The sequence below is a fragment of the Cetorhinus maximus genome, chromosome 1 (assembly GCF_964194155.1).
Source record: "Cetorhinus maximus chromosome 1, sCetMax3.hap1.1, whole genome shotgun sequence".
NCBI classification, from domain to species: domain Eukaryota; kingdom Metazoa; phylum Chordata; class Chondrichthyes; order Lamniformes; family Cetorhinidae; genus Cetorhinus; species Cetorhinus maximus.
Window position 1 is genome coordinate 65,877,812 of NC_135879.1, and position 15,364 is coordinate 65,893,175.

The 15,364-nt window shown below is 39.7% G+C and overlaps 1 protein-coding gene across 2 annotated transcripts in view; it reads right to left on the reverse strand.

Annotated features, from left to right (window-relative positions):
* Nucleotides 1-861: 861 nt before the first annotated feature.
* The window catches only part of rnf175 (ring finger protein 175), a 58,475-nt gene continuing 43,972 nt past the window's right edge, over nucleotides 862-15,364 (reverse strand). For both annotated transcript variants that reach the window (XR_013576582.1, XM_078541706.1), the window contains exons 8-9: nucleotides 4,657-4,758; nucleotides 862-1,730 (exon numbers count right to left, since the gene is read on the reverse strand). Coding sequence is in view for 1 of the 2 variants with exons in the window: in XM_078541706.1 (XP_078397832.1) it covers nucleotides 1,610-1,730; nucleotides 4,657-4,758 (223 nt within the window). In the remaining variant the exon portion in view is untranslated. The remainder of the gene's footprint in view (nucleotides 1,731-4,656; nucleotides 4,759-15,364) is intronic.

The following is a 15,364-nucleotide window of genomic DNA, read 5'->3' on the forward strand; positions in this document are numbered from 1 at the left end:
TAGTCACAACTCAAACTTATTGGGGAGAATTTTCCCCCCTGTTGGGGGGGTTGTGTGGGCGCGGACTTGATCGGTGCCCCCGATCGGGTCCATGTCACCATTTTATGTGGGCGGGTCAATTAAGGCCCGCCCAGTGTGACGTGCACCTGGAAGCACTGAACGCTCCATTTGCGGGTGGGGGGATTCCCTGAGTCAGGGCCTGCGCTCTTTCATGTGCATGAAAGAGCGCAGAAATCTCCCTGAGGTACAGAGCTGCCTCAGGGAGATTAGTTTAAGTTCCCAAAATTTTAATAAAGAAAAGGAAAAATTTTAAGACATGTCCCCTCATGCGGAGCTGGGGCATGTTAATGAATTTTGATAAAAATTTTAATTCAATTTATAAACCCTTCATGAAACCTCATCCCGCCCGTGGATGAGGTTCCATGATAAATGCGAAGGCCGCCTGGGCTCTTCGCCTGCCCACCAATCTTAAGGAACTGAAAATCTAAATGACGTGTAGTGACGTCGGGACGCCCACCCAACGTCACTGTGCGTCATTTAACGCCTCAGCAAGCGGGCTCCGCCCCGGCTCACCAAGCCGAATGTTCAGGCCATTGATTCACTTATTGTGTCTCAACTCAGCTGCAATAATTATTCTGGCCAGTATCCTGTGATATCATCATTCATGGTTTAGACAAAACTTTTAAATTAACAAAAAAGATGCAAATATTGCAAAAAATGTTTTTAGAAGGGTTCTATAACATATCAGAAACAGAGATGGTAATGTTTAGGCTCCAAGCCAGATTAGCCAAAGTTATTATTTATATACTGCATTAAGATGGGGAAAAATTGTTTCAGGTGAATAAAATTCACAAGTCTAAATACCAAAATTACAAGTTTAATACCTTCAAAATTAAACAAAAAGGAATATCTGCACTGTAACAGAACAAGTCATATGGCATTTATTACCAGTTGAAAAGCTAAATGAACCATTTAGAGAATAAATATAGATCAAGAAAAAATACAACCCACTGTAAATAAATGCACCATTGGTGCTCAACATTAAGTGGTAGAAAGAAAAATCAATTTGGGGGCATGAATTAGAATTGTGTAGATTCATAAACAACTGATTACACCAGAATAATTTTTCACAACATTGCCCTAATTTAGTGTGGACATTACCAGAATGATGAACTTAATATCTTGTTTAAAAAAGAATGATGTATCTACATCTCATCATCAAATTTTCTTTGAAGTGATATTCACAATTTCCAAATCAACATTATAAGCTACAATCAACAATGAATCATAAGAATATAGCATGGTAAACATTTCGTTTAATTTGTTTCAACGTTGCTGTTGTTGGGGACTTCATTCTTCTTTTGTGAAGCAGCCTGAGGCTCCTTTTACAAAATCTAGCTTTATTTCATTTTTTAAAATATTGCACATTAGTTAAGTGACAGTATAATCACAATAATAAGTAATTAATGTACCAACAAAACATGTTGCAGCTATGTAAGGCTAGCTAACAAATTCAGAGTAAACTTTTGTACAATAAAGTACAGAATATACAGAATTTAAACAGGTTCTTTTCATTTATATTGTGCATTTCCAAAAAAGTACTAGGGTCTTATTCTAGACCCAATATGTAGTTAATACCCTGTACAAGACCGATAATTACAGGCTGCCATGCAACTAGGTAGCGCAACCAATCTAATAGTTGGCCATATAAAACATGTGTGCGTTCCCACCTGTGAAGAAGTTAAAGAAAGTATTCTGTACACTTAACAAGAAAATAACATTTATTCATTGTTTACTGTTTAGAAACTTCAGCACCTTTTTAAATGCACATCTTTTGGAATTGCTAATATATACCATAATTCAAAGGAAAATTGGCAATCACCTCTATTACACCAACCAGTCTTGCTTTTATTGCTATAATTAATATAACGCCTGATATTCAAGTTTTAAATACATGAAATGTTGACAAATCAAAAATATTACCTGCACTAGACCAATGAACTCTTGAATGGTTACCCAGTCTTGTACTTAAGATATTTATAAGGGTGTAATGTTTAAATGGGTATAGGTGTTCTTGTGAGTACAATATCAAAACAATCAGCATTCTACTGCACTGCTGATGATCTAATTAAAATTGGTACAGCTTGAGTTAATGCTAACACTTAAATGTTTATGGATCATCCTGCAAAAATGCATAATAAGAATGTACTTTCCAGGGATAGTGTGTATGCCTTAAAAAGGATACATGGGAGGTTTACCAGGATGTTACCAGGGATGAGGGATTTCAGTAATGAAGAGAGGTTGGAAAAGTTAGAACTGTCCTCCTTGGAACAGAGAAGGTGAAAAGTTAACCTCCTGGAAGTTTTCAAACCAAGAGGGGCTGAATTTTCCCCCCGTCAGGGTGGGGGGAGGGGCGAAGTTGATGGGCAGGCGTGTACAGGCGCGCTTCCGATCGGCACCCCCGAACGGAGGCATGGCGCCATTTTACCTGGGAGGGCCAATTAAGGCCCGCCCAGTGTGACGTCCGCACGGAAGCGCTATGCTCTCCCTGTGCGGGTGGGGGAATCCCAAAATCGAGAGTGCGCTCTTTTGCACATGCACACTTCTCTTTCAAAAACCCAATATGGTTACAATGGGCCAAGTAGCCTCACCCTGTGCGGTCAGTTCATATGATTCTAGGATACTTAGGGATACTCGGGAAATTGAGCAATGTGCATACATGTTTGTCAGCTGCTAAAAATATTCACTATGATAATAATTTAGTGCTGGCAGGGACTTAGGGAAAACACTTTTTTACAACAGTATAGAAATTAGTGGGAAACATCGCTTTAAAAAAATTGCTAGTAGCTGTGGGGAAGATTACATACATACTTAAATCAATAACCATAAACTGGCCAAGATGGGAAAGAAATACAAAACATTTTCTGAACGCACCAGGAACAGTCACACATCCGGTGGTTAGCAAAAATACAACTTTAAGGAGAAGCAGCTAGCATCAAGTATATAAGAGAAAAGCAGAACATTAAATTTGCAGTTGAAAAAAGGAAGACAAACATATGGGGTTCCAATTTCTGACTATTCAAACTCAATAATTGCAAAATACTGCTTTGACAGTACAGAAAAGCACAGTGGTTAGTCAATAAAGAGTAAGTGAATTAAGGGTCAAAAAAGCAAGCAACTAATTTTAAATTTTGTACCTTAATGAACTTGCTAGTAGTATCACCACGGCAATACTTGCAATGTATTTTTCTCTTACATATAGGAAAGAACAGAACCAAATAGACATGCATACAAACATGCTGGAGAGACTAATGGAAGCTAATGCAAAGAACAAAAGATCTGTTCAATAAAAAGAAGCTTGAAGGAATCATTAAGGTTGCAATATGTGATTATGCGGAGAGAGGGAGGGACACCCAAATGACTTCAATAAAAGGAGGTCGAGTTTTAGAAATTTGATCCTTTTTTGCATTTGCGGTAGTCACCAAAATGGTGGATGAGGGAAGCTCAGTTGACATTGTCTACTGGGTAGTGAATAGACACAGGAATGCTGGATGCTTTCTTTTATGCCCCTACATCTAGTGACAGAGGACTAACTAGCCATATATTAAGAGTCATATCTAGGATCTTCCTGCTGAGTATTTTAAGTTTAATCTCATTTGGACATGTTGAATTAATATGTAAATATACTGCAGCTCAAAAAATTTAAACTGGCTGTTTTTAATCTTTAAATTAAAAATATTTTTTGACTCAAATACAATTATAATACAAACAAAATATAGCTTAGCAAACTAGTACTGTTATCAGGATTTAACTGCACACATGTGCTTTACAGGGAGTGAATTTTTTTTAAAAAAAGTACTAATTGTGGAAATTTACATATCCATCAGCATCTGAAAGAGAAAACACAGATTAATCTTTCACACGCTATTAAGATTTTGTATCCAATGTATTGGTCCAGAATTCACTGCAGGTTAGACCGTTGTGCTCCAATATGGAGCCTGTTATAAAACTACAGGTGTGTGTGTGTAAAATATCACCTGTAATTATACAATTGTCATGACAAGTAATTAGGAAGTTGAAAAGTGCTTAATAATTAACTTGCCTCTGACGTATTGAAGTCTGATGTGCATGCTGTGAGCAGATTACAGATCTAAAATCAGTTAGTATTGCAAAGCATCTCATCAGAGAACAGAGACAGATCCACATAGTATTCCTGCCTATCGCAGCTGATATGATGTTTTATCAAGTGGACAAAATTGTTCCTAAATAATAGTATATGAGTTGGCTGGGGGGAGGGGAGGGGGCAGGAAGAGGAGACAGCAAACATACATACTTAAGGCACCTTCCATACTCACTTTTAAAACGGAATATGTCTAAAACTTCTAGGTGTGCTGCAAGTGGAAGCTAATACCAATCAGAAGTTGCAATATCGCTGTGATGTTCTATAGCACATTGGTACAATTTTGTGGCAAACATGTGCACATGCACAACTGGATCTGGAAACTTCTTTTGAGCAGGCTCACTAAAATCAAAACCATTACTTAGAATGACAAATAAGTAAATTGTGCAAGTACTTAAAAGTTATTAAGTGCTTCCAAGTAACTCTTATTCAACTTGTTTCATCTGAAGCTTTTCAAACTAAATTTTAAAGGATACGGATTACTCAGCATTCTTTTAAGGTCCACCTTCTCGTTACAGTATGGGCATGTCTGCTTTTTACCTACAATGCACCAACCACGAATGCAGAATTCATGAAATCTGAATGTGTTAAGTTAAGGATATTCTGTTAAATGGAAATAAAGTAAATGTCAGCTAGCCATTCCAGTTTGTGCTGATTCACTATTTAATTACCAACATAGATGAGCACAGCAAAGCACATTTCTAATGTGTAAATACAAGATGCTAATGATGTGAACGGTTCATATGCACATATAATATGGCATTACAAAATTCTGTTATCAAAAGTAACTAAAGTTTTGGGTGTGTAACTGGTGCACAAACAGTTAACTGGTGACATATCACACTGTTCTACACACACACAGCATAGCAAGCTGTAAATGAAAGCATTTTCTGAAATTTTGACAGTGGAAGGTGATTTGTGGGTAAGATTTAAAAAACACAATAATGAATGATATGGAAATGTACAATGCTTTACCCTCCAAATGTGCTATAAAGTAAATTACCTAATCAATCATTGCAAAACAAGAAATATTTCAACGGCTTATCATTGGATACCAACATAGTTAAATGACACAATAGCACAAGAGCTTGATTGCTGATCCCGCAAGTTTGAAGCCCAAGATTTACTGTCACTCACTGTCAGATTTGGTGAATTTTTCAGGTTCTCAGCTACCTTCCAGAAGATGACTTTTCTTCTTTGGGATAAGAACTTAACATGGTTTTGGTTGAGTTTGCTCGTAATTCTCCTCTGATCAGATATATAAGAAATTTCAGTCGAAATAGTTATGAGCAAAACTCTACAATTTCTCTATGTAGCATGCTGCTGGGAGGCAATAAAATAAAGGGTAACATGGATACAGCAAAGATGGTGAACTGAAAATGGTAAATGCAAAACTGAAAATGGTGTTCGTTAACAACTATGTTATCTATTCTGGTTCTTGCAAAAAAAAAAAGCACCTTTTAAATTGACCTGCATGACTTACATCACTTATTCCTCCAGACACATGTATTGCAACATAACACACATCTTATGGTTTCTCTGCTCAAAAGTGAATGAATAGATTCAGTCTACACAGCTAACTTTCAAGTTCTCTACAAATTAATTCATTAACAGGCATAGTTACCTCAATAGATTCATTTGTTCATCAAGAACTAAAGACAGACACCAGTTACTCTTATTCAGACATCAAAATTGTTTGTAATTAATTTGGAGGAGGAAGAAGAGACTCTATTTTCAAGTGTGCCTTCATAAGAAACATACATAAATCTATGTAAATATGAATGTGATTGTGGTATTACATTGCTACTTTTGCATCAATGCAAACAGTTTCTGATGTGTATTCATGTAAAAAGAGCATTACTGGCGTCAATCTTTAAGCAGTTCAGTTCTGGAGGCACAACATAGAAGAAAGTCTATGTTAAGGTACTTAGTGAATGCTGGCCTTGCCAGTGACACCAATGCCATGAAAGAATTTTTAAAAATGCCAGAAATACTCAATTCAAATTGGAGACTGTTGCATCGACAAGAAACCTGAATGGAAACAAAGGCTTGATTCACAAAATTGAAATGAATTAAGCCCATTCAGAAAGTAAATTGTTCAAAAAGGAATGGTGTTGCTCTAAATGTCAGGTACTTTACAGGTAAAGGAAGCTAACTTCCTTGAACTCATCGAATGCACATCCTGTTCCATGTGAAAACTCCAGAACCTTCTCATGTCCTGGATAACCACGCGTGGAAGCGTGATCAACTGCAGCAGCTTGAGCTCTGGGTTTTGGAGCGTGAGCAGCAGCTGGCGGCAGTGCAGCATGTGTGAGGTTGACAGCTTTGTGGAAAGCATGTTTATAAATGTGGTCACTGCACAGGCTTAAGGGCATTCAGGTAAAGAGGGAATGGGTGATTAACCAGGCAGTCAAGAAGGATCAAGCAGGTAGTGCTGGAGTCCCCTCAGTGCATCTCATTCTCCAGTTCTGAATACTGGTGAGAGTGATGGGGAGTGCAGCCAGAGCCAAGGCCATAGCAATACAGCTGGCTGAGTTGCATGGGGAGGCATGAAGGAGATTGGAAAAGCAATAGTGACGGCTTTTAATAATTAGGGGAATAGACAGGTATTTCTGCAGTCCCAGATATGAATCCAGGATAGTATGTTGCCTCCCTGGTGCCAGGGTCAAGAATGTCACTGAGCAGCTACAGAGCACTCTGAGGGAGGAGGGCAAATAGCCATTTGTCATGATCCATAATAGTACCAACAATATAGGCAGAAAGAGGGATTTCACTTGCAGGTAGAGTTTAGGGAGCTAGGAAGGAAACCAGCAAGCAGGACCTCACAGGTAGTAATCACTGGTTTACTCCCAGTGCCACATGCTGGTGAGTATAGAAATCTCTGAGGATACAATAGGCAGGGTGGGTAAAGGGGAACAGTAGATGTAGTGTATTTAGATTTTCAAAAGGCATTCGATGAGGTGCCACATAAAAGATTGCAACACAAGAGCATATGATGTTGGCGGTAATATATTAGTGGATCGAGGACTGGCTAACTAACAGGAAACAAGAGGAAGCACAAATGGGTCATCTTTACATTGGAAATTGTAACTAGTGGAGCGGCGCAGGGATCAGTGCTGGGGCCTCAACTGTTTACAATCTATATGAATAGCTTGGATGAAGAGGCCAACTGTACTGGAACCAAATTTGCTGATGATACAAAGAAAGAGAGAGGAAAGCAAGTTGTGAGGAGGATTTAAAGAGACTGCAAGGGGATGTAGATAGATTAAGTGAGTGGACAACATTTTTGTAGCTGGAGTATAATGTAGGAAATTGTGAGGTTGTCAACTTTGGTAGGAAGAATAGAAAAGCAGATTATTTAAAATAGAAAGACTGCAGAATGCTGCCGTATAGAGGGATGTGGGTGTCCTCATACATGAATCACAAAGAGTTAGCTTGCAGCTGCAGCAAGTAATTAGGAAGGCAAATTAATGTTGGCCTTTATTGCAATGATGGAGGAGTACAAAAGTAAGGAAGCATAGCTACAATTGTATAGGGCATTGGTGAGACTGCACCTGGAGTACTGTGTACAGTTTTGGTCACCTTACTTAAGAAGGGATATACTTGCATTGGAAGCAATTCAGAGAAGGTTTATCAGATTGATTCCTGGGATGAAGAGGTTGCCTTATGAAGAAGGGTTGAGTAGGCACGGCCAAAGTCATTGGAGTTTAGAACAATGAGAAGTGATCTTATAGAAACATGCAAAATTCTGAGGGGGTTGACAGGGTAGGGAGGGAGTCTAGAACTAGGGGGCAGAGTTTAAAAATAAAGGGTCTCCCATTTAAGATGGAGATGAGGAGGAATTTCTTCTCTCAGAGGATTGTTCATCTTTGGAATTCTCTTCCACAGAGAACAGAGGAGTATGGATCATTGAATATATTCAAGGCTGAGTTGAAAAGGTGTTTGATCTACAGGGGAGTTGAGGGTTATGGGGGACAGACAGGAAAGTGGAGTTAAGGCCATAATCTGAGCATGATCTTATTGAATGGCAGAGCAGACTAAATGAGCCAAATGGCCTCCTCCTGCACCTATTATATCTTATGACCTTATGATAAATCAGAGAATAGCACAGATGAATGCATGGCTGAACTGATGATGCAGAAAGAAGGACTTTAGATCCCTGGGACATGGAACCTGTTCAGGATGGATGGGCTGCACCCAAACAGAGCTGGGATTAATTTCCTTGTTGGCTGATTTACTCGTGTTTTGGGGAGGGTTTAAACTAACTTGGCAGAGGTGTGGAAACCAGGAAGTAATATTAGAGGAAAACCAAGGTGCACAGAGAATTAGGAGAGACAGATAGAACTGGAGTAGGTAAGGTATTAGGTCTGGTCAGAGCAAGAAGCTGCGCAATAAGGTCTAAGTTAGGGCTACAGTGTATGCATGTGAATGTGCGGAGTGTGGAAAATAAGGTTGGTGAGCTGCAGGCACAGATAGCCACATGAAAATATGTTGTGGCAATAACAGAGACCTGGTTGAAAGAAAGGCAAGACTGTACTAAATATCCCATGCTAAGGAACGATACGAAGAGAAAGTAACCAGCAGTGGTAGCAGTAATGATGAAGGAATACATTACAAAACTAGAGGAAGAGAATGTCACAGAAGGGTCAAAGGCATAATATATCTGGTTAAAGCTATGAAACAGTAGAGGTACCATTGCATTGCTGGGCCGCTAATTAGTGCAAAAGATATAGGGGGACAAATTTACAAGGAAATAACAGAGAGTTACAAGAACTATAGAGCAGTTTTAAAAGGAGACTTTATCCGAACATAGACTGGGACAGGAATATTGTAAAATGTTGAGAGGAGCATAAGTTTCTGTAGCATGTTCAGGAGAATTTTCTATATTAGTTTGTTTCTAGTCCAAAGAAGAAGGAGGCATTGCCACAGCTAGTTCTTGGGAATGAGGTGGGTCAAGTGGACCAAGTGTCACTAGGTGAACGTTTAGGCGACAGTATTCATTGTATCATGAGGTTTAGGTTGACTATGGAAAATGATAAGGAGCAATCCAGTATAGGAATACTTAATTGGGGGAGGGCCAATTTTAATAGGGTGAGAATGGGTCTGGCCCAGATAAATTGGAATCAAAGGCTGGCAGGCAAAATTGCAAGACAATGGGATACCTTAGGAGATGGTTTGGGTGCAGTCAAGGTACATTCCCATGGGGAGAAAAGGTTGGGCAAATGAATCCGGAGCTCCATGGATGTGATAGGGAGTAAGTGATAGAGAGTAAGATGGAAGCAGAAAAAATGTGCAATGGACAGGTGTCAGGTGGACTGTACAATGGAGAATCAGGTTCAATTTAGAAGGTTCAGAGGAGAAGTGAAAAACAAATAAGAGAAACAAAGAGAATATAAGAGACTAGCAATTAATGTAAAAATGAATAGAAAAGTCTTCCACAAGCATATAAATAGTAAAAGGTGAGGTATGAGGCCAATTAGGGACCAAAAAGAGGATTTATGCATGGAGGCAGGGGGCATGGCTGAGGTCTAAATGAGTACTTTGCAGCCATCTTTACCAGGTAAAATGATGCTGCCCAAGCTATAGTGAAAGAGGAAATAGTTGAGACAGTTGGACTAAAAATTGATAAAGAGGAAGTATGAAACAGGCTCTGTACTTAAAGCTGATAAGTCACGAGGACCAGATAGATGCATCTAAGGATACTGGGGGAAGTAAAGATGGAACTTGCAGAGGCACTGGCCATAATTTTCCAATCTTGGTTCCAAGTGAAATAGACATGCCCAAATCACAGAATAGTTATAGCGCAGGAGGCCATTCGGCCCATTGTGTCTGCACTGACTCTATGAATTAAACCTTTTACATAGTGCCATCCTCCTTCCTTCTCCCCATAACACTGCACATTGTTTGAAAAGAAACAATCATCTAATTCCCCTTTCAATGCCTTGATTGAACCTGCCTTCACCACACCGAGGCAGTGCATTTCAGACTCTAACCATTTGCTGTGTGAAAACGTTTTTACTTGCATCGCTTTTGTTTATCAATTGTCTTGATCCTTCCACCAATGGGAACAGTTTCTACATATCTACCCTATACAGGCCCCTCATGATTTTGAATACTTCTATCAAATCTCCTCTTTGTCTTCTTTTCTGCCCCTATTAATAAAGCGTAGGATACTGTATGATTTATTAACTGTTCTCTTAACCTGTCCTGCCATTTTAATGACTTATGCACATATACACCCAGGCCCTTCTGCTCCTACATCCCTTTTAGAGTTGAAACCTTTATTTTATACTCTCTCCACGATCTTCCTACCAAAATGTATTACCTCACATTTCTCCTCATTGAACTTTATCCGCCAACTATCTGCTCACTCCACCAACTTGTTTATGTCCTTTTTGAAGTTCTACACTGTCCTCCTCACAGTTTGCAATGCTTCCAAGTTTTGTATCGTCCTCAAATTTTGAAATTGTTCCGGGTATACCAAGATCTATATCATTAATATACATCAGGAAAAGCAAGGGTCCCAAGGTCCCAATACTGACCTCTCGGGGAACTCCACCATCAACCTTCTTCCAGCTCAAAAAACATCCATTAGCCATTACTCGGTTTTCTGTCACTCAGCCAATTTTGTATCCATACTGCTACTTTCCTTTCATTCCACGAGCAGTAACTTTTCTCACAAGTCTGTTGTGTGACACTGTATCACATGCCTTTGGAAGTCCATGTGCAGCACATCAACAGCATTGCCCTCATCAACCCTCTCTTCGAAAAATTCCAGCAAGTTAGTTAAACATGATGCATGCTGGCTCTCCTTAATTAGCCTGCATTTGTCCACGTGACTATTAATTCTATTCCGAATTATAGTTTCTAAGTTTCCCCACCATTGAAGTTAAGCTGACTGGCCTGCAGTTGCTGAGCATATCCTTACCCCCCACTTTTTGAACAAGGGTGTAATGTTTGCAATTCTCTAGTCCTCTGTCCCCACCCCTGAGTCTAAGGAAGAGTGAAAAATTACAGACAGCGCTTCTGCAATTTCTAATCTTGCTTCCCTCAGTATCCTTGGATGCATCTTATCTGGTCCTGCTGCCTTATCAACTTGAAGTTCAGACAGCCTATCCAATACCACCTCATCATCAATTTTAAGCCCTTCTAGTGACTGAACTTCCTCCTCTTCCACCATGACCTAGGTAGTATCTTCTTCCTTGATAAAAACAGTTTAAAGTATACATTTAATATCTCAGCCATGTCCCCTGACCCCCATGTGTAAATCCCCATTTTGGTCCCTAGTCAGCCCTACTCCTCCTTTTACCACCCCTTTACTATTTATATGCCTATAGGAGACTTTGGTATTTCCTTTTATGTTAGCTGGCAGCCTCTTTTCACACTCCCTCTTTGCTTCTCTCACATGCTTTTTCACCTCCCCTCTGAACCTTCTGTATTTGGCCTGGTTCTCAATTGTATTTTCTATCCGACATATGTCGTGAGCACAATTTTTCTTCTTTATCTTAATTTCTACCTCTTTGTCATCCAGGGAGCTCTGGGTTTGTTTGCCCTACCTTTCCCTTTTGAAGGAACTTACCTTGAAATATTCAAGTGCCTAGATTGTGGGAGAAAGTCGACCCAGGGTATAAGACAACTATTTTTCGGTCCCAGAAATCAAGATTTTGCATATACTTGGTGTACAAGTCAACTCGCCTTTTCAGTCACAACATGCTATTAGTTGGACTCAATTTTTCACCACACAAATGGATGTTTTACTTACTGGTACCTTATAACTGGATGAAAGGGATTAAGCAGGCAATACAGGCTGTGCTGCGAACATGTGTGGGAGTTTATGACACGCCCACACAGAATAGGCCTCGTGTGATGAACGTCAAAGATGGTGACCACTCATGCCCATGGTTCACTTTTATACCCAGCATAAACCCAACAAGTTGTTGTTTTTGGAGGGATTTTTCAAGGCTTCAAAGGTCAATTTATCAGCCAACACCTATGGTACTTTATGTATGAATGGATCAAAGGGTAGAAAATTCCAGTGAAGTTCATACATGAACCTTAACCTGTTTGTTCTGGTTGTGGAGAATTGCAAATGTTGCACCCTTGTTCAAAGTAGGGTGTAAGGATAAGCCCAACAACTATAAGCCAGTCAGTATGGCCTCAGTGGTAGAGATGCTTTTAGAAATGATAATTCGGGACAAAATTAACAGTCACTGTGCAAATGTGTTTTAATTAAGGAAAGCCATCATGGATTTGTTAAAGGTAATTTGTGTTTGATTAGCTCATTTGAGTTTTTTGATGAGATAATAAAGAAGGTTGATGAGGATAATGTGGCTGATATGGTGCACATGAACTTCCAAAAGGCATTTGATAAAGCGTCACATAACAGGCTTATCAGCAAGGTTAGAGCTCATGGAATAAAAGGAACAGTAGCAACGCAGATTCAAAATTTGCTGAGCAACAGCAAACAAAGATCAGTGGTGAACAATTGTTTTTTGGACTGGAGGAAGGTTTATAGTGGGGATCTCCAGGTGTCGGGTTTAGCAACACTGCTTTGCTTGATATATATTAATGACCTAGATTTGGATGTACAGGACACAATTTCAAAATTTGCGAATGACACAAAACTCAAATATTGCAAACTGAGAGGAGGGCAGTGTTAACTTTCAAGAAGATATAGACTGGTGGAATGGGCAGACAAGTGGCAAATGAAATTTAATGCAGAGAAAGAGGGTGCAGGAGCAGAGGAACCTGAGGCTATGAGCATAAACCACCGAAGGTGGCTGGGCAGGTAAAAGCATAGTTAATAAAGCTTGCAGGATCCTGGGCTTTATAAATACCAACATACAAACAAGGAACAGGAATAGGCCGTGCAGCCTCTCGAGCCTGCTCCGCCATTTAATAAGATCACGGCTGACCTGATAGTAACCTCAAATCGCATCCCGCCCACCCCCAATAACTCATCACCCCCTTGCTTACCAAGAATCTATCCAACTCTGCCTTAAAAATATTCAAAGACTCTGCTTCCACCACCTTTTCAGGAAAAGAGCTCCGAACACTCACGATCCTCAGAAAAAATTTAGCCTCATCTCAGTTTTAAATGGGCGACCCCTTATTTTTAAACAATGACCCCTAGTTCTAGATTCTCCCACAAGAGGAAACATCCTCTCCACAACCCCACTGTCAAGTCCCCTCAGGATCTTATATGTTTCAATCAAGTCGCCTTTTACTTTTTTAAATTCCAGTGGATACAAGCCTAGCATGTCCAACCTTTCCTCATAAGACCATTCCAGGTATTAGTCTGGTAAACCTTCTCTGAACTGCTTCCAACGCATTTACATCCTTCCTTAAATAAGGTTAGCAATAATGTACACAGTACTCCAGATGTGGTCTCACTAGTGCTCTGTATAACTGAAGTATAACCTCCCTACTTATGTATTCAATTCCCCTTGCAATAAATGATAACATTCTATCAGCTTTACTAATTACTTACTGTACCTGCATGCCTGCCTTTTGCGTTTCATGCGCTAAGACACCCAGATCCTTCTGCATCTCAGAGCTCTGCAATCTCTCACCATTTAGATAATATGCCTCTCTTTTATTCTTCCTGCCAAATTGGACAATTGCACATTTTCCCACATTATACTCCATTTGCCAGATTTTTGCCCTCACTTAACCTATCTATATCTTTTTGTAGCCTCATGTCCTCTTCACAAATTACTTTCCTACCTATCTTTGCATCATCAGCAAATTTAGCAACCATCCCATCCATCATCCAAGTCATTTATATAAATTGTAAACAGTTGAGGTCCCAGCACTAATCCCTGTGGCACGCCACATGTTACATCTTGCCAACCTGAAAAAGACCCATTTATGCCTGCTCTCTACTTCCTGTTAGCCAGCCAATCTTCTATTCATGTCAATATGTTACCTCCTACACCATGAGCTTTTATTTTCCGCAATAACCTTTGATGTGGCACTTTATCAAGTGCCTTCTGGAAATCTGAGTACAGTACATCCCCTTTAGCCACAGCATGTTACTTTCTCAAAGAACACCAATAAGTTGGTTAAACATGATTTCCCTTTCACAATACCATGTTTACCTGATTACCTTGAACCTACCCAAGTGCCCTGCTATAGCTTCTTTAATAATTGCTTCTAACATTTTCCCTGATAGATGTCAAGCTAACTGGCCTGTAGTTTCCCACTTTCTGTCTCCCTCCCTTTATGAATAATGGAGTTATATCTGCTATCTTCCAATCTAATCTAATAGGGGCATAGATTCCAAAAGTAAGAAAGTTATGATAAACCTGCATAAAATACTCATTCAGCCTCAACTGGAATGCTGCATCCGATTCTGGGCACTAGGCTTAAGGAACAATATGATGGCATGAGAGAGGGTGCAGAAAAGATACACAAGAATGGTTCCAGGAAGTATTGAGAATGAGGGGACGCCGATTCTGTGTGGCAGGTTCAGTTATGGCTTTCAAAAGAAAATTGGATCATTATCTGAAGGGAAAAATTTTGCAGGGCTGTGGGGAAAAGGCAGGGGTATGGGACTAAATGAGTTGCTCTTGCAGAGAGCCGGCACGGGCAGGATTGGCTGAATGGCCTGCTTCTGTGCTAAACCAGTCTACGATTCTAACTTTGTTAAAAGGGCAAAGCTAGAGTGAAATATTCTGGCTGAAGGTTTCTAATAAAGAACGCTAAAACTAAACTAGGAATTTGCTACAGATGACAGAAGAAAGTAAACAGAATATTTTGTGTAGAGACAAGGAGGACATGCAAATGCAGAAAGTTTATATAAGATTTCAACCAAGTATAAATTGGAAATGTTAAGTGACCAAGAGTGCCAATTGATAAATGTAATGTATGGCTGCATCATGATGCAATGTATCACAGAAGCCACAAAAAGAAGTTCCCAAGTCAATTCAGTACTCTACTCCCTTGTCTTGATCAGACAAGGTCATCTGCAACCATATCCTTATATCCTTTCAGTGCCTACATCCTCTTCCCACCTTCTAACCGCACCTCCTTCTGTGCCTGTCCCTGGAAAAACTGCCCCACAAGTCACTCATAATTACTCTTCCAGGTTGCAAAATTGCCTTTGGCTCTTGATTTGCCATGATCCTTCTACAGCCACAATCAAACAAACCATCAACTCCACCTTTAATGTTCTTGTTCCCA